The sequence below is a fragment of the Seriola lalandi genome, unplaced genomic scaffold (genome assembly GCF_002814215.2).
Source record: "Seriola lalandi dorsalis isolate HSWRI2012SDOR001 ecotype SW California unplaced genomic scaffold, Sedor1 jcf7180002054531, whole genome shotgun sequence".
Taxonomy (NCBI): Eukaryota; Metazoa; Chordata; class Actinopteri; order Carangiformes; family Carangidae; genus Seriola; species Seriola lalandi.
Window position 1 is genome coordinate 6903 of NW_019525084.1, and position 19958 is coordinate 26860.

Below are 19958 nucleotides of genomic sequence, written 5' to 3' on the forward strand. Positions count from 1 at the left end.
TGTGTTGAAGGCTGAGTTGAGATTGATGAAAGGTATGCTATAATTGTCCTGATGGTTCCATGTTTTGTAACACAGTGTGAAGGACACATTACTGCCCCTATGTGCCTTGGAGGCACGCTGTAAGGCATTTGATCTAGGAGCAGTTCCTTAAGGGGAGTTTGTGTCAAAGTCAGCGCCCTGGGTTTTGAACACAAGGTCTGTTATGGAGGTCCTCTATTGTGTAGTAACCTTTGTTCATTGTACAGATTTTATGAACAGATGATGTAAGATAGGCTGAACTTGAGTTGTCTGGGCCCTCTGTGTCTTGTTTGGCTTGCACCTACTGAGCATCAGACAAAAGTCATGTGGCAACGTTGAAATCTCAGAGATATGTATGAAAAGTAAAAAGTCTGTAGTATCAAAATGGATTCATCAAGTTTTGAGACACTCTGTGAAAGTAACAGCTAGTTCTGTTTTAATCAATTGTACCATGCAAATCATACTAACATTCCAATTATTTTACAGGAAGTCTTATGCCAATCACAATTTAAAGGTACAATAAACTATGTGTAGGGATGACACAAGAATTAGTAACAAGGTAGAATTTTCTATATCAAACTCGACAGTATAACCTTTACCCTCCAAAAAACAGAGTTCTTCAACTGAGGAGGGAAAAGGGAAGGAGAGAGTTAAAACATGAGTCATTTGATCAAGATCCAATCTTGCCAATGCATTAGCCTACGACTACGGAGGTTTTAGTAGAAGCATGAAATGATAGAAGCAAGAAAGTGGAGACAGGACTAAAGGATGCAGTAAAGACAGGGGGTTATGGTATGGGTGAAGCACACAGCCTGTGTCCGACTCAGAGACCCTCTTGAGTAAGGCTGACTCAGCCTTACTGTGCTGGGTGCATATGTGTTTGTGCGTGCAATATGTGTTTGTACGTGCATGTGACAGCAGTTATCGCCCCCCCACCCCCCACCCCATTCCATTCTATCTCCTCCTCTCACTCACTCTCCTCATCTCTACCTCTGCAGTACCTCTCTTGCTCATTCCTCCCTGTGCCGGCTGGGGAGACACGCGTTTTCTGCTTTTCTGCCTGGCTGCTGGCTCTTCTCCAGCATCCCTGTGTGCCTCTCGTGTGCTATCCTCCCCCCTCCAGCCTATGTCTCCCCCTGAGGGGTTTGTTGGCCAGCCTGCTTCCCTGGTTGTTGCTGCTGCGCCGCTCCTGCTCTGCCTCGCTTCTCCTCTCTGCCTTTCGCCTCACACTCTGCTTTGCTGGATAATCAGCCACTGAGTCTGCCAAAGACAGCAACAGAGGACAGGAAGGGAGGGAGGCAGAAAGACAGAGAGCCTGCACTCTTCATTCAGCTGCTGCATTCTTCTGTCTTTTCCTTCGTTTTCCTTGGCTGCCAGAGTGCAGTGCAGGGAACGACTGAACGGGAGAGGGCTCCCCGAAGGAATCTATCCTCCCCTCTTTGCACTTCCTCCCGCTGTTCATTCCTGGGACAGAGTGCAGAAGAGAAGAGGGAGGGACTGGGAGCGGGACTTCAGACTCTGCCTTCAGCTGCACAGCTCAGTGTCCCACCTTGCTCCAGGGACACATGAGACAAACACACAGAGACACACGCACATTCACATTAGATTAGACACGGCTCAAGCTGACCAGACTAGCAGAAAGGGGGACAGATTGACAAAGACACACAATATATAAATACAGAGACACAGACAAGACCACAGACAGACAGACAGACAGACAGGGGGTGTCATGGCGTCAGTGGACAGCACCGGTTCGAGTGTCTCTGGTCGGCTGAGATCAGGGGATCTACTACATGCTGGTCTGGCAGTTGCACTGCTGCTTGGTGAGTTATACTTCTCTCTATACCTTAAGCTGCCCTGTCATTCCTCACTCTTCCACTATATGGCTACATTACACCAGAATATTGTTCTTCTATGCCTCTGTTAAATGCTTTCATGTCAGCTCGTGGTTGGGTGAATCCTTTAAATTGTCTTCACATTTAAACTAGTTTCTGTGTCCTCTACACCTTCCTCTTTTGCTCCCTTTATTTCAGTGTTTTTTTTATGCCCATCTCAGTGGGTGGCTCATTGCTGTCATGGTAAATCCATAGCTTTATATTTTTTTATTGCTCCATACAAACATCTGCTGTTCTCTGCTTCAACAATGATGAGGCATCATTCTCTTTCCACACCTGAAGGCTAAAATGTGTGGTGATGTCACAGCTGATGTTTACTTGTTGCTGTACTGAGGGCATCAAGGTCAATAACATTCAACCCTCGGCCGATCTGAACTTGGACATGTTAGATATCTGGTTGCTGAGCTGGATTTCTCTTTATGGATGCACTTAATGAGGTGCCTTTTTCAAGGGGAAGATGAATAAAACTGAGAGAATATAATGCAGAAAAACTTTTGGTTTGAATGTACATAAAAACATATTTGTTGGAGCTACAGCCCGTGTATGTGTGTGTGCGTGCGTATGTGTGGTGGTACTATTACTGGTAGTGACGTAGTGGTGCAGTGGTGATCTGTGCTTTTGCTCATACACTCCCTGATTTTGTTGTAGTGCCCAATAGTGCCCCCACATCACAAAATTTCTTCCTTGAGCCCAGTTGTTTGAAAACTTAGCACAGTTCAGAGTTGAGCTTTATGGCACAAAAACAAGATCAACGGGAGTATGTGAGGTACTTCATTTCAGTGCCACCCCTAGGTGAACTACATCATATTATGATATTTCAGTGATAGAATTAACCTCAAATGAAACAAAATAGGTTTCTGCTTTTTGAATTGTTCACTGCCACATTTTCCACAAATATTTAGCCACAGCTACCAGTAAAATTCACATTGTTTATGTTGTCCAACCAGGACATTAAGAAACCAGTTCATGCCCCACATCAAAGCAATTTAGATGGATAAAAGTCATTAGGGTTACACATTGGTCAAAGGAAGGTCTAGATAACAGATCACTGAGCATTTTCAGGAGTAACTCCCACCAAAACAGCATTTGTCACAATGGCCTCCGGTAAGACCCGTCTGTCTGCAGCTTATCACACACTAAATGCTTGTACAACCCTCACATGAGGAAAAATCTGCTTACTTTTTAAGGATTAAACATTAATGATGAGCATGTAAAATAAGACAAATGTTTACCATGAAATATTTATTCAGCAAAGACAGAAAAATACATAGGATGTGGGCACTAGGTCGTACACAGAGAAAAGTGCAGGAAAAGTGCAAAATCCAACACCATCTTGTCATTTTCTGTGCCATTTTGCCAGTAACATTTTGACATTATGCTTTATTTAGGATGGGTAAAACCATTGTGTTGAAATGTCAGTAGAACTTATCTTGAAATGTCAGTTAATAAAATATCATACATACAAGAATATGAGGCATTATTTTTTTAACTATCAGACAAATAGCTTTACAGTCGATCATGTTTTGCGATTGGCTGCAGAGCACGACTTTAGACTATGCTGACCTCATATTATAAGCATGAGTGGCCATTATTCAAAAGCTATACAAAGATGTGCATAACAGTACTTTTATACCCTAATGTAAAATACAACTTTAGTTCCTGTCAGTGTTTTTCTTCCCAAAGCATCTTACTACAGTTGCATGTTGAAAAAATTTGGCATTGATATTTATATTATTTATATATATTCCATTCCCAACAGCTATTAAAAAGTACAAAAATAATAAAAGTGATGATAAAAATTTACAATTACCGATGGATAAATTACAGCATGCACTCAATGTGAGAAAAATGTAATGTAAGTCATACCAAGGGTCAGTTTTATGAAGCTGGTAATCCTGAGCAGGTCAATCTACATTGGTCCATGTTCCAGATTTTAGGGTTTACTGGATTTTATTCAGCAAATTCTGCCACACCAAAATTTGTTTTTTGAAAATGATTTGTTAGGATACTGTGGAGTTGTCAATCTGTGTCTTTAGTTGTGTTGTTTACCCCTTGGGATAGTTGCTGTTATAATTAGTAGGTCACCATTTATTTTCGACTTAATTGCAGCAAGGTCTGGTAAATTCTGATGCATTCGATCCAGCTGAGGCAAGTTAATAAAATCTCATTTCAAAGGTAAAACAACAAACACAAATCCAGAAAGTTAAAAGATGTCACAGTCCTGTATAGTAATATGGGTTCATTTTAAGCTGGACAAACAAGGTATAACAAAGCCAAATAAATAAATAAGAGTTTAGTCACTGGTGTGAAAGTTATCAGTCTCTAGTGTGCTGATTGTGTTTTACAGGAACACACTCCAATTCAGATCTAGATCTGAAAATTCTGATCCAAAAACAATCCAGGTCCCAGTGGCAGCAACTGTGGTGCCTTCCTTACTGTCAATCAATTATCATCATTCCCTTGTTTTTGTATTGATCTTCTAAAGACCGTTGACCAAACTAATACTGAACACCATCAAATATGCTTTGGCAGCCATCTTGGGGCATCAATCAAATAACTATTCATTATCTCTGATTTGTTTTATATACTGTCATTCCAGTCTTTGCAGTACTGTGGTTTGTTACTTAATTATCATGTCCACTATGTTATGCTGTCATAATGAATTCCCATCACTATTCAAGACCTCCAGTTTATCGCTGCTGTGGCACTCTCCAGTATTATAGCACTTAACATCACTTTTTGTTCTTCATATCCTATTCTGCAATGTCCTATATTCTATTTTAGACAGCATATGGTTATTTATCTGTATATGCACATTACACATCTGTTGACATTTCATGCCTGCATAGAAATGCACAACTGATTCTCTTCTTGAATTATTTTCCTAGACTTCTATAATCTTTGCCAGAAACACTGCAGCAATCTCTCTCAACAGACCCTTTGGCAACAGAAATGAAGCCAGGAAAAAACACGAGTGAAACAAAGTCCCATTTAAAGCTAGATGTGGAATGAAAGGAAAATACACTGAAAATCAGCAATCTTTCATTTATTACTGAAAGTTCTGCCTTTTAAACTACTTAACAATAAACCCTTTCATTGCAGTAATTTAAAGCTGCCACAACAATTAGAGATATGATACATGTATGTGAAAAATAACCGTAACTTGCCACATCCAAAGACCAAGATTATGACCTTGGAACTATTGTTCATCCTCAAAGTATCACTCCTTATTTGCATTAGACATGTAGAGATGTCGATGACGTCACAAACCCTCATTATAACAGATCCCCCTCAGAAAACAAAGATCAGCAATCCAAAAAGATCTGAGACATGCAAACGCACAGAAAAACTGTCACTTCAACCCTGACATAAAACTACTGTAATATTCTCCACCTTCCCTAGCCTCACTCCTTGTTGCCATATATAAATATAATGGCTTGTGCAGCAGAGAATAAACAACAAACAGCAGATAAAGTAGGAGCTGTGATACAACAAGCAATGAGGCAAACAGTTGTAGAGCAGTCCAGGTTGTAACTCAGCAAATACCAGTAATATTTTGCCAGTAGCTGGCATGTAGATGTGGTCATCATGTTGTCACCTGTTTATGTGGGGATCATATTACGTAAGTGTGTATCCGTATGTGTATGCGCAGTGTGAACGTGACCCCCACCCTCTCCACCAACACCCGCAGCTCTGTCGATTGAGTTACTCAGCTGCTGTTGTAATTCTCTGCCCTGCTGTCACTCATTCACCTTGGAGAGGACATCTCACTTCCTCTACCTCTCCCTATCCATCCCTGTGTTCTTCCCTAGTGACCCCCCTCCATCACTTCCTACACATTCTACCTCCTCCGTTACACCTGCCCCCCCCATTCATCTCTCTTATATTCTCCTCCTCCCTTCTCCCCCAACCCTCCCATCACTTCTCCCTCCCTCTCCCTCCCTCTCTCTCTCTCTCTCTCTGCCTCCCTTTCTTCTCTCATAGAGGTAACAGTGTCCTCGCCAGTTCTCTATGGGTTCAACTCAGAAATACATTAACCCCTCAATCTCTGGCCTACTTATCAAAAAAAAAAAAAGAAACACCTCACCTTGACAGTCAGCCAAGGACAAACAGGCACACACACACACACACAGTCAGTTGCCTTTTCTCCCATCAGTGATTCAGATATTGATGTTTCCCAAATGGGACAAAGAGATATTTGATAGTTGAGCTAAAAATATCAGACATTCCAACCTATTCCTCATGTTAGACACACACAAACACACACACACACACACACACACACACACACAAACACAAACACACACACACACAAACACAAATACACACACAAGTACATGCGCACACATACAAAGACAACCATGCATACATAACTAGCATAAGACATTACTGGAGCATGTGAATCTGTGGGTTTTGTCAGGATAAACTCTTAAGATAGAAGAAGAGCAGAGAAGAGGAAGGGGGCGGAGAGAAAAGGGATAGTAGAGAGAAGAGGTGTGAAACGAGGGAGGTGTGAAATCTATTTCTAGGCATGGGGGGGGGGGGTTCCTCTCAGATATGTAAAAGATCATCATGCACTTGGTCACTAACCTTGCTCGCTGGCATTGTTCCACTAATTATGGACAGAGGGCAATTACTGTACTTTGCTCAGAGTTTAAAAGGCACTGAAAGGATTCCAGCAAGTAGCAAACTACAGGAAACATCTCAACCCTCTGAGCTGTCACTGAATCAACCACTGTCCCACAGAAAATAAATAAACACAAACATGAACAGTGGCTCCTCACATCTCTCCTCTTCTTATTTAGTTGTAGCGTCCCAGAGGAACAAGTTTTCAGTGCAAGAGAGACAGAAAGATTGAGTAGAAGGAGAGAGAGAGAGTGCCCAGTGCTGCGAAAAAGAAAAAAAAAAGCATAGTAAGAGCCCATTAAAAGAGAGCAAAACCAGAAACAGAAAAGAACAAGCAGAACCCAAGTGGCCTCGGTTGCTACTGAAAGTAAAGGAGACAAGTCTAGATGACAACAGAGGAGAGGTAAAAATATCAGATTTTAGAAGACGAGAGGAAGGGGTGAGACTGAGGAGACGCAGGAGCAAATTCAGGAAAATGATGAAAAAGAAAAAGTACAGCCAAACACACTGATAGCCCTTTTACCATGTACTTTTAATAGAACATTCAGAGATTTAACACTTAAGTGCCACATCAAATTGATATTTACTGGAAAATGGTAAAATATCTACCAGGGATAAATAATGTACTGTATATACTCTGCACTTGGGCATTATAAAGTTGAGTCATACACAGTACAGGTAATCTCTAAGATCTGGTTGTCTTCGACCATTTCTCTGTTAATCACCAAATCCTTAAGAATTGAATTAGCAATGAACTTGATGACCAAGTGAGGGATGGCTGCACACACAAATTTGAATTTACAGATTTGCATGTGTGTTTGTGTGTGTGTGTATTTGAAACATACCTGGTACTGTCATAACCTGAGATTATACAAAATTATAACAGCTGTGTTATAATGATACAATTTCTCTACCATTTGCTTGCTTCTAAGTGGTCAAACCATACTCATCACCCTTACCATAAGACATTTATTTTGATAGAACAACACCCTGAGTCTGCTACACACTGCAGTAAATTATAAATAACTACTTTTTGAGCTAGCTCAGTTAGCCCAACATAATGGTTCCTTGGTTTAGGTCCCAACTCGTAACCATCTTGACATTGGAGATGTTTTTTCAATTTTATATATATGCTTGAATGGGAAAGTGGTCTCAGACTTTTGGACCCCACTGTATATATATTTTAGTATCCACAGTTGCACTTGGCAATGTGCCACATAATCACAGTAACTTCAATTTACCTATTTTAGAATGTCAAAAAAAAGTCTGAAAATGTCAATTTATCCCACTTTTAAAGTGAGTGACCCAAACTGATTAGTGTGTCTAGAGCATTTAACACCTAACCTGCAACAGTAAACAGTGATTTGACCCAAAATGACCAGAGGGATTACACTGTTGTCTTCACACACAGGTGGTGCGAAATTCTTATATAGTTGTAAGTCCTTCAGAAACACATAGGCATACATGTCCTCTAATGCTGTTTGCACCATGCCTAAGTGCAATGTGATCCTGAGCAGGTCAGTGTGGAGGAGAGCATTTATAAATAGGCCCCAAGTGTTTGAGAGACACCAGAGCAACAATCTGGGAATTACACCAGCTGGCATTGCAAAACCAACATAACCCGCCCAGCAAGACCCAAATACCAATACAAGACATGCTGTCACTCTTTTGGAAATTAAACACTTTCTATGTGTTTTCTGCTTTGCGTAACAATATCGCAGGAAACCAGTAATATTATCTAATAAACTTGATTTATGTTTTTGTTTTGATTTGGGGACATTTCTGTCTGGCTGTTTAAGGGTAACGACGCTTTAAAATAGATCAGTCAGTACTGGCTTGTTCGTCATGTTAGTCATTCTCAGTCATTCTCAGTCAGTCAGCTGGTCAGTCGGTCAGTTATCTAAGTGTTACACACAGTCTGGTCACCTTGCTTGGTGTGCATACAGGAGCTGGATACACTGAGATATATGAGGAATTCATGTGAAATCAAGTCAAATGGATTATAAAGACCAGTGTGAGGGCAGGTGCTCATGTTTCTAGTATTGAGTGTTTTAAATTTGTAGTTGGTGACTCATGAGTTATTGAATGCTGTAAATACTTACAAAGTTTATAAGTATATTGTAGCACATTTGTATCGTATCATATTTTAAAAGAAGCTTGAATCCCTCCCAAAATCCAGTGACACTTTCTCCTCAGTAACATGTTTTCCACATCTTCCCTCTTCTTGACTCAATCACTGCATTGTGTAATTCATTTTTATGGAACTATGCAAAATGTCATGAGGAGACAGGAGGAAGTCAACTAGTCAAATAGAACTACTGTTTGGCTCTGAAAGAGATTCTAGATTTCCTGGAAACAGCATAAAAAATGAGGACATTATATTTTGCACAGAACTGCCATTTTGACGTAAAGCCAGAAAGATACAATAGTAGTCTCAAACAGAAGAAGCAGAGAGTAGAAGAGACGTAACTGGTGCCATTAGAGTCAGAGTCAGAGAGTGGGTCAAAGTGGGCATCGCAATAACAATTTCAGAAGAAGACAGAAGAATGAGACATTTCGACCAGTTTTTTTTTAATATTTATAATTATAATGCCGCAGATATACCATAGTCATTGATCAGATGAATGTGTTTCATTATACAAACTGCATACCAAATTGCACAATTGTGTATCTAGCCAAAAAAAACATAGTCTGGGATGAAATACATTTTTGTTTTTTTCTAAATTTGGATCCCACAGTTCATGCTTTGGAGAAGACTCCAAAGAGTTTCTTTCAAAATCCTGCAACAGTGACAGTGAAAAAAATCCTCTGTTAAACTGGCCAAACAGTTAATGGCAATGAACCAAGACTTCTGTCTCTCTAAATGGATACAAATCTGGTAATGATGGCTGCATCATCAGTCATACACTGAATTTGAGTTTCAACTCAACTCAGAAAATCCAAAAAACTGATAACAGCATCTTTTATTTAGTTGATATCATAATTTAAAATGAAAATGGAGTAGTGGAGGAAAGAAAGTTGTAATTTCATGAGCTGCACTTCAAGCAACATAAGCTAACTTTGTAATTCCAACTCAGTTGTACTCATCTTTTACAGCAACCCTAGCTGGACAATAACCCAGAGTCCCATCATAAAATCATTAATTTATCTTTTGTCATTTTTGTCCTAAAATGGTTTGAAATCAGTGTAGCCCGAACTATAATTGCTGACTTCTGCTTAGAGCGTGTTGTTTTGGGTTGGTGCTGTACTGTGACTTTTACTTTCTGTTTATTACTGTTCTGTTTATTTTCTTCACCGTTTACATTCTCTCTTGGTTCAGGTGTGTGGAGTGTTGGTGGGCTGGAGGTGTCAACAGGTAAAGTGTCTACAGTTGAAGCAATGAATGGCTCCACAGTTCTGCTGCCCTGCACCTACTCCTCCTGTATTGGCATCAAAAACCTATACTTCAACTGGCACTATAATGACAATGGAACCATGATGAGGGTACAATGCACATACACACGCATACACACACACACACACACACACACACATACACACGCACACACACACACACACACACACACACACACACACACACCCACACCTGTAATAGCAACGTAGAGATGTTTTTGATACATTTAAGCATAGATAACTGATCTGTTTATATCTACATATGTACAAACGTGTGTGTGTGTGTGTAGTTATGTGAAGCAGAGATCCCTATGGAGGGTGTGGAGCCCAAGGTCTTTGTGTACCATGAACGTGTGGAGTTTGTCGGCTCCTCAAAGAGCAACAACATCTCCATCCTGCTGTGGAACATCACCTTTGAAGACCAAGGAGAGTACATCTGTTTCGCCAGAAACCCAAAAGAGAAGAACCGCAACCACAGTGCTGTCTTCACTCTTATAGTGGTGGACCAAAGTATGTGACAGATACACACACTTGCATACACTTGGCACACAAAAATACAACTTTATATGACAGTGCTTATGCTCTTAGACAGACACAGAACCTAGGTCTTCTCAATCTTGTTAACTCTTTCTCCACATTGTTTACATCATCTCCCTCTCCTTGTCTTTCTCTCTCACAATGTGTTTCCCTTCTCTTTTCAGTGAAGGAGGTTGACAACACTTTGACAGTCATCATTGTCTCAGTGCTGGGTGGAGTCATTGGCTTAGTTATCATTGTCATGGTGATAAAGGCCTTGGTTGTTCACTTCCTGCTGAAGGATGATGAGAAGAAGTGAGTAAATTCCTGACTATGGTCATAAGCACAGTAATAGGCTGGTTACCAAATATATTCCTGCTGATACTTGCTACCTGTACATAGTAATCTTTGCTCTTTTACTTTTTCATTTCAAATATTGTGATAATTTTATGTCCTTGGCTGTGTTTCTATGTAAATTATCGGGGTTGACCAACTGAACTGATGACAGTAATAATGTTATAGTGACAAATGACAGTGTGAACTGCAGTAATGTGACTATTAATCTATAAAATGACTATTAATATTATTAGTAAAAAAAGTTTTTAACGCTGTTTACAAACAAGTCCACTCATTCTCACTTACGATCTACAGAGCATTGCTGAAATAATGACAAAAATAGCACTTTTCACAATTTGTTACAACATCGGCTCCCTTCATTTATTCAACCTCAGAGTCTTCTTTCTGTCACATTGTGACAGTGGCTATTAACATACTCTTCAGAAACTTACTTTATACGAATGTGAGTGTAAACTCAGACAGCAGAGCTTGCATCATCAAGCTGTGAAAACTCACAACGAGACACAGATCAGTAAGGAGTACAAAATGATCTTCAGTAATGTGACTAAAAATAGAATCATCCAAATGTCTTAATTTGATAATGCCTACTATGATTTTATTTGGATTGAAAAAAAGTTTCATGGCCATTTCTAAATTAAAATGGCATCTTAATTTGGTTAATATGAGACTATTGTTGGCCATGTTGAAAAGGGATATTTGCTATAAATGTGAAAAATTTTAACTCACATAGCTGCAAATCCATCATAAAAATAATGTTTGACTACTCAGTGAAGATTGCAGCTAATAAAACAACAGCCAGAAATAACGAGACTGTTTATACTGTTTATTTGTCTTTTCACATCAATCACAGTTGTTATGTCAATAGTGAGCTGCAAATCATTCAGTACATCTATTAATGAAATATCATACATATCTATGATCCATATATAGTATACAAAATGTTATTAATAATGTGAGAATGGTAAGGCTTTCAATTAACTTCTTTGACATGTGTTGAAGTAAAATCTTAATTACATATTCCCAATTTGTGTCCAACACAAGATTATTATTTGGGGCTATGAGGGTCAGGCTATGCAAAATCCCTGCAGTATATATATAGAGCACTTATCACTCTTTAGTTCCTCCCATTACAGGTGTACATCTTAACCTCTGGTTTCTCTGTGCCCTGCAGTAAAGAGTGCCTGGTGAGCTCCTCAGGGAATGACAACACAGAAAATGGACTTTCAGGAGCCAAAGCGGACAACAAAGGGACACCAAAGGCATGAGCAAAATGCAAAGTATGTCTGTATGTTTGTATATATGTTAGACAAATGTACACGCTCAGAGGAAATGCTGTTAACAGTGGACTGTTTTATCTTACTAGTGGCTAACTAATACAACATGTAAATGTCTCTTTTAAATCATGCTTGAGATTTGGGAAGTGTGAGATGTGCATAGGCCTGGATCACTCCCTCACTTACATAGCAGCCCATTTGTTACAGTGTACAGCCTCTGTCATCAAATTTTGCTTTTCATCTTACAGAAATTCACTTACTCTACAGATCAGTCTCATGTGTTACATATATATAAATATATATATATAAAAGGCTTAATTTGGAATGTATAGGGCTGGTGTTATTCACAACTTCAATTCAAACTTGAACCCAAACAATCCTGACCAGTGGCAACACGCACACTTTGATATCATGATGAATTGCCATAATCTATAAACTGCCATGTCAACTGGAAAACAGCACAAAACTGCTGAAATGCTTTTTTGTAACCCTCAAATGACACTGACAAATGAAAACTAACAGATATACATTTACTTGCTCACTATTCTTGTGAGTAACTAGCTAAACTGCTGGCTTTCTAGAGGTCTTTGAAGCTATGTTTCCCGGATCTTTTTGATCTGATCTAACCATTGACCTTGATCTCTGCCATGCCAGCCTGAACTTTAACTTCATCAAGTTTACTGCTGGTTCCAGGTTTGACACACTGTCAGGATGTGCTTGGTTCATTAACGGCTAACAGCAGATTTTGATCAACTACTGGCAAGCTAAGGCTGACAACTGGGCTGCCTTCTTAGGTGACTAAAAGGATCCAGTTCTGCACAGGATTTATTGTTTTGCTTTAGATGAAACACAGGTGCCTGTTCTGCTTCTGCTCCCTCTGCTGGTGGGAGGATAAAAACACAAAAAAATTATAAAAATATTACCAACCCTCACCCTCATCAAAGACAATCCCCAGACTACCCAGCTCCCTATAGAAAGGAATGAACTTAATCATGCTGCTTCTTACTAATAACCAATGCATTTTTAGCATGTGCCGCATTTTATATAATGTCATATAAGTATATGTTGTCAAGTACCACAGTACAGGAACATTTATGTGTGTCTTTGTATGGCCCCATTTAACCCTTCACATCAACCTCAACTGACTGAAGCTCTGTCAATGCCCGATAAGCACCTCCCAACACTGCTATAACTTTTCTTACCCCTTTAACCAGGTCAGGGTGATTGAAAGGTGACTCCTCTTTTAGATTAATGGCCTGCAGGTGTTTGTGGGAAAAAGAGGGTGACATTTTACACTTACTAAACCGGAAGAACTTTTAAGTATCTTTAGATTTTAATCATCCAAGTTGATAAACTCTGCCAGAGAAGTTTATGAGGTTGGCACTTTGTTCGCATCAGCAGGATATACTGTAAGTGGGGAGAGCAACACACATATGCGGTTCTCCAGATAGCAATTCACTTTTACATTTCCACATTTGTATGCGGATTCTAACTGGCTCTGATGACCGAAAACACTTTAACAATACAGTACACATGCATTTTTAACTATGTTAAAGAGTCCAAATACGTCCGCTGATACAGCCTCTGTAATACAGGTAGCACAGCATTGGGACAGATCACTGCAAAAGAATGTAAAGACTCTGTCAGGGAATATATGTTAAATATTGTCCAAAAAGTATATTTTAATTCATTACAAAAATAATAAACAATGTGTTAGTGTTATTATAAAATGAATGTGTGAATATCTTAATAGGCCAGTAGGTAATTTTTCTTTGCCAACTGTCTTGGTCTGTGCACCTCTACAACCAGCCAATACTTTCAGTGTTTCACTCAGTTCAGAGTTCAGATCAACCAACAACTACTTGCTGTGACTGTATTTAAAAACGTAAGGCGCTGAAGATTATAAGATGTTTATTGTGAATTTCTAAATAGTACTAGTGTCTTAGCACTAAAAACTTAACTATTCAAGAGTTTGGTGGGAGCCGAGAGTGGTTGGGAGTAAATTGACAAATTGAAAACTATATATAGAGTAAATTTAAGCAGTAATCACATTTTGTTCAAGAAAAGAAAAAGTCAACAAAGTCTTTATAATATCACGTCTGTACTTAATCCTGTGATAAGTCAACAGTGATGAACTTAGTGCTAAAATATCCATTGGAGACTAGAATCTTTCTATGTGACTCTCAGTATGAGAGGTCACTTCTGTGAAGCTGGCAGACATGATCCGCCACACCCTTATACATAGCTTGAATAGCTATGACAGCTGAAAGCTACTCACAAACATACGCACACATATATATGCCTAGACGTGTGACTCAGATACTAAGAAACAGTTTGATACCAGAGAGTAGTACACTGGCCTTGCATACAAACAATACAGCACTTTACCACTGTTCAGAGTGGCTGCACAAAACAGGAAATCATGGGAAAGATTTCACAGTCATCGTTCTTTTATAATATATTACGAGAGTTAACAAAAAACAACATTTTCAAATTTTGTTTGTCATGTTCGACTGAGCACCTGACAAAAGCATTATGTCAAAATGGTTTTAGCATTGTGTGACTACATGTTATCTCACTGGAATAGAGCTCTATGGGAAGATTTTATCTTATTTTTCTAAGTGTTCACTTCTGTCAGCCTGCTGCCCTCTAGTACTGGAGAGCATTTCCCTTCTTGCTTTCAATGGAAGCAATATGACAGACATCAGATTATGCAATAAACTGTTATAAGGCACTTTAGATGTGTCTGGACTGGCTGTGATGGCAACTCTGTCTGTCCAAGGCACTGTTCATTGTACGGTTGTATTTATCTACACTGGAGTAATGTATCTCAGTTGGATCGACATTAAGTTCATATATCTACATTAGACAGATTTAATGGCATTGGATCAATCTATATCAGATCCCATTTACACTTGGCATAAAATTCCCTGAGCAGATGGAAGATACATTAAGACGAGCTAGAGATTTAGGCTACATTATAAAACACCTCTGACTCCCTTGTATTGACCGAAGATAACTCTACAGTCAATTTCTGATAACCAATGTCTGTAATGGAATTTTCATATTCATCCTAATATGAAAAAACCTAAATTATGTGACCAAATACACAAAAATCGAGTAGGCTAAAAGACCACTGACAAAATTAAAAAACTCAAAACAGCTGCTCATGGGAAATTTATGAAAATAGTCCTAATGTTCTTGTGACTATATTGGCCCATGTGCACCTAGTTGTTTCATGAAACTTATATACAGAGTACATTCTGATATAGTATGTAATCATACTACATCACAGCACAGTAAATACGGTATGACTGCCACCTAGTGGTAAATGCATCAAATAATAATCTCTAGCAGAGGCTGATGAGACATCATGTGCTTATTGAATTTTGATAAAGACTATAAAGGGTTGAATACAACTAAAATTATAATCTTATGTAACTGAGTGACAAAAATATTGCAACCCTTTTCACGTCTAAATTTCAGCTGGGTTCCAAAGAGCCTGACTGAAATCTGACTGCTGTTTGCCACCTATAAAATGCCATTCAAGACAAACAATGTCCAGTGTCCCTCTCGGCACTTGTGATTTACAATTTCATGGTTTGCATTCTTATGTGATGGACTGATAGGACTTTTGGTTGCCATTATTGGCTTGGAGAGACATATGGATTTACTTGAAAACAATTTGAATAAAATGTGTCTCAGACAACATCCTGAATTGGTTCAGGTAATTAGATTGCAGATGCTTAAGAAGCATGAAACAACACAGGTTAAAATGGGCCACATGTTGGTGTCAAATGTTGCCCATTGGACAATTTAAGTGTATTTCAATTGGAATTTTATTGCTAGGTATAAATGGGATCAAGGCGGATCAATGTTCATAGAACTGAGGTAATATCTGATATGTGATGTACAACTGTGAGTGAAACCTGTAATAGCTACTAACATTGTAACTGTGCAGGGTTAGAAGTGATACAGTATCCTTGTTGTGTTGTAAAACTGTGAATGTTATGAATATGGAAGGAAGCACTACACACACACACACACACACACACACACACACACACACACACACACACACACACACACACACACACACTTGCTTCCTCATCTAACCAGTCATGTGCAAATCCCTCTGTAAAGAGGGTATATATGTACATCCAAAGTCTTCCTGTAGGGAAAAGCAATACTGTGGAGTTGATCTGTCTGTTACTAATAACCCTGATATAGCATAGCAAATAGGTGGTTTCATGTAGGGATTGTGATGCATAACATGTATATTTGTGAGTACACATTCATTAGTCCCCATTTTTGTCTGTAACTCCTAACCAGATTTTTCTGTTTTTCTGGAGTGAGGCCCATTAACCCTGCCTTACAGTTTCAGGAAAGACTTTCTGATCTATGACTTGCTCTTACCGTATGGATTTATTTCCCTTAAGTAAAACTACTGACAAAGTGACAAAAAAAACACCATATCAAAAGGCATGTGAGGAGGGCGTAAGAGTGATGTTCTGTTTTAATGAAGGCCAAGGTACAGTATCTATGTGACAAATAGCATAATGTTACCTGAGTTCATGTATGAATGCAGTCTAGATCCAGTTGTGGAACGGCTGCCTTCTTAACCCCATCAAATTGTACTGGGTTATGAAACCACCAAAAGCAATGGCTGTTTTAACTTTTAAAATAAGATTTTTGTTTTCTCCCCACTACATTCTGACCTGCATGTCTTTCTCCAAGAAATCTTTGCCCTGAACCGAACATGAGTTTTGATGTCAGCCAACTGCTTGCAGTGATTGCTGCAGTACTGAGTCTGCCCTGAACAGTGTCGAATGCTCCTCTGCAGGGATGCAGTACAGCACAGTAATACAGAATGACTGCCACCCAGTGGTGAATGACAAACACATCAAATAATCTTACATCTAGCAGAAGCTGATGAGACATACAACATGCGCTTATTGCAGTTTAATTCAGACTTTAAGGGTTGCATAATGAAAAAAACAGTGTCAGTTACAACTAAAGCTAAAACTATAATTTTATGTAACTGAGTGATACAATCATACAACAGTTTTCACACATCAATGTATGTCTATAAATAGTATTGAAACTGATGCTGATCGCTTTACATATAACTACTAGTTTATAAATATGCATAATTTAATCCTTGTGCCCATTTGGTGTTTTAACTACATTTAATATGGGGTGAACCACAATGCATACGTTTACACAGAATCTATTAGGAAAAGGATACATGAAACAATTTGTAGAAACATGGATTCTTCAAGAAATGGCTCCTAGTTGACAGCTATAGTGAGCTTAAAGAGTCACAGATAGTCGCATTTTTCACAAAAATAACAAAGTGTTGAGAGTTCTGACTGACCACTATGATTCCTTAGAGTTAGTATTGCTCTTACTGCCAGAGCGGCTGAAACTCATACTGCCAGTCCAAGAGTCTCATGTCTGCTGTTGTTATGACACTATTACAATGACACTCAACTCACTTTGTACACTTACACTATTAAAACATATTGTATTACGGTCTTCAGCTGTATTGATGGCATTTCAGTACTAAATTGTATATGATATTGCTCTATACTACTTATGTATTTCTAGCAGCTGAAACTCACACTGCCAAGCCAAGAGTCTGACGTCTGCTCTCTGCTTCCCACATTCCACACAGATCAAAAGATCAAACCACTGATCTAATGTTGGTTTAGTTGAGCAATAGGTTAATTTTACTACAATCCTGATGCAAGACAGTTATACATAAATGAGATTAAATAGGAGCAATATGTTCTTATTTTGGCTCAAATGCAATTGTTTCCATTGTGAGAATTTTGAGATAGCTAACAAAATGGTGAAAACAATTATTGTTAGCAATGCCAAACTATGATGCATATTGTGACATATTGTGTGTCAATATTACATCACAAGCCTAGCAAACTGCCTCCTCTAACTCTTAAAAGAGATTATTTTACAGACCAAGGCTAGCTAGCTACAGATTTGAATTATAAGCACAGACTGAGACTGACCTCTCCACCTTTTCTCACTGCAGTCCTGCATTTTGAACAATTTCAACAATATTTTTTACGCATCCAGCATCTGAAAATGTAATTATATCTTAACCCAAATAACAAATTCATATCTACACATCTTATCTTACGCTATATAACTCCACTAATGGTACACAAATAATAGTAGTTTATAGTAGGTTGAAATCTTGCAGCAAATTCCTATATTTTGCTTTCATCAGTACAGTCCATTCAACACAATCACACACACAAAACAAATCTGCAACCCCAGGTTTCCTGGATCAACTTTTCTCTGAATGTTCAGCTGTTTGTCTGTGTTGTGACCATGTTGCTCATGCTCCCTTCATGACTATGCACCTCAAACTTTTGACTTGTTAAAAAAATACATACTGAAAATAAAATGTTGATTCCCAGAGCGTTGCTGAGTCTCATTTGTTTCTTTATCCAACTTTAGAGAATGTTCCTTCATTCAGTCTCTTCAAGATAGATAGATAGATCGATAGATAGATATTTTATTTATCCCCTAGGGGAAATTCATGTGTCCATTAGCTCACTGTTGATAATAATAAAAACAGTTAATAATAGATAAACAATAATAATTAGATTAGTCCACTTCCTTTGGCTGAGGTGTTGTATAGCCTGATGGCAGTCGGAACAAAGGATCTCCAGAACCGCTCTATTCTGCAGATGAGACGTTTGTTGCACCTGTAGCTGCTTCTCTGTACGGCCAGAATGTTGTGGAGAGGATGGTTGGTATTGTCTAAGATGGCCTCTATATTACATTGCATGTATCTCTCCGCAACAGTCCTGAGTCCAGACTCCTGCCAAGCACAGACCGAGCCTTTTTGATCAGCTTGTCCAGTCTCCTTGTGTTCATGTTGGACATGCTGCCGCCTCAGCAGACTGCAGCATAAAAAAGTACACTGGCCACCACTGACTGATAAAACATGCGCAGCGTTTCACTGCAGACGTCAAAGGACCTGAGCTTCCTGAGGAAAAAGAGCTGAGTCTGCCCTTTCCGGTAGATGATCCAGTTTACTGTACAGGTGAACACCTAGGTATTTATAAGTGCGCACCACCTTAATGTCCTTCCCTTAAATGTTGACTGGCTGAAGGGCGGGCCTAGACCTCTGAAAGTCAACAACCATCTTCTTGGCCTTGGAGGTGTTCAGAAGGAGGCAGTTCTTGTTGCTCCATTCACTGAAGGCTATCGTCAGATTCCTGTACTCCTCTTCCTGCCCGTTCCTGATACGCGCCACAATAGCTGTGTCATCTGAGTATTTCTGGATGTGGCAAAACTCAGAGTTGTATTTAAAGTCCACCATATACAGAGTGAGCATGAGTGCTAATCAATACTTGCACCATAATGATTCCTACAAAGACAATAAATCAAAAAATTTGAGTGAAATTCACAGATAGCTTTTAAAGTCTAGACTTAAGTTGGCTGGCATATTAATTGAATGGGAAATAAGATTGTATTCTTGGATTCTTGAAAAAAAATCACTGTGGTAGATGGGTGCAAATATCAAAATTAAAAACTATTTTACTACGGTTTGCAGTAGTTATGCTAGTTCTAACATCCTACTCACTCATCACTTACACCAAGCAAGATTCTTTCCACCTGCAGTTGTTCAGCCACATCTGTTCGTTTGGGAAGGAGAAAAACAGCCATTCTCAATTCTCTCCAAATATCTCAATTTAATGCCAAAGAAGAAGTTACAACTGCACAACTGTTTTTGTTGCGAAGCATCTGCCCTGTTAGCCTTAGCTATTCAAAAACTCAATATGATAAGTAAATGGGGTGACATAAAAAGCCAAACTTCCAATGCCAAAAATAACACATTTTGTGT

General features: G+C 39.0%; 1 protein-coding gene across 1 annotated transcript; it reads left to right on the forward strand.

The window, feature by feature from the left end:
• Positions 1 to 1049: 1049 nt before the first annotated feature.
• Positions 1050 to 18521, forward strand: LOC111661029 (sodium channel regulatory subunit beta-4-like). Its single transcript, XM_023414494.2, has 5 exons — positions 1050 to 1841; positions 9859 to 10022; positions 10223 to 10442; positions 10634 to 10763; positions 11977 to 18521. The coding sequence occupies exons 1-5, from the start codon at positions 1748 to 1750 to the stop codon at positions 12068 to 12070; spliced, it is 702 nt and encodes a 233-aa protein (XP_023270262.1). The 5' UTR covers positions 1050 to 1747; the 3' UTR covers positions 12071 to 18521.
• Positions 18522 to 19958: the final 1437 nt, after the last annotated feature.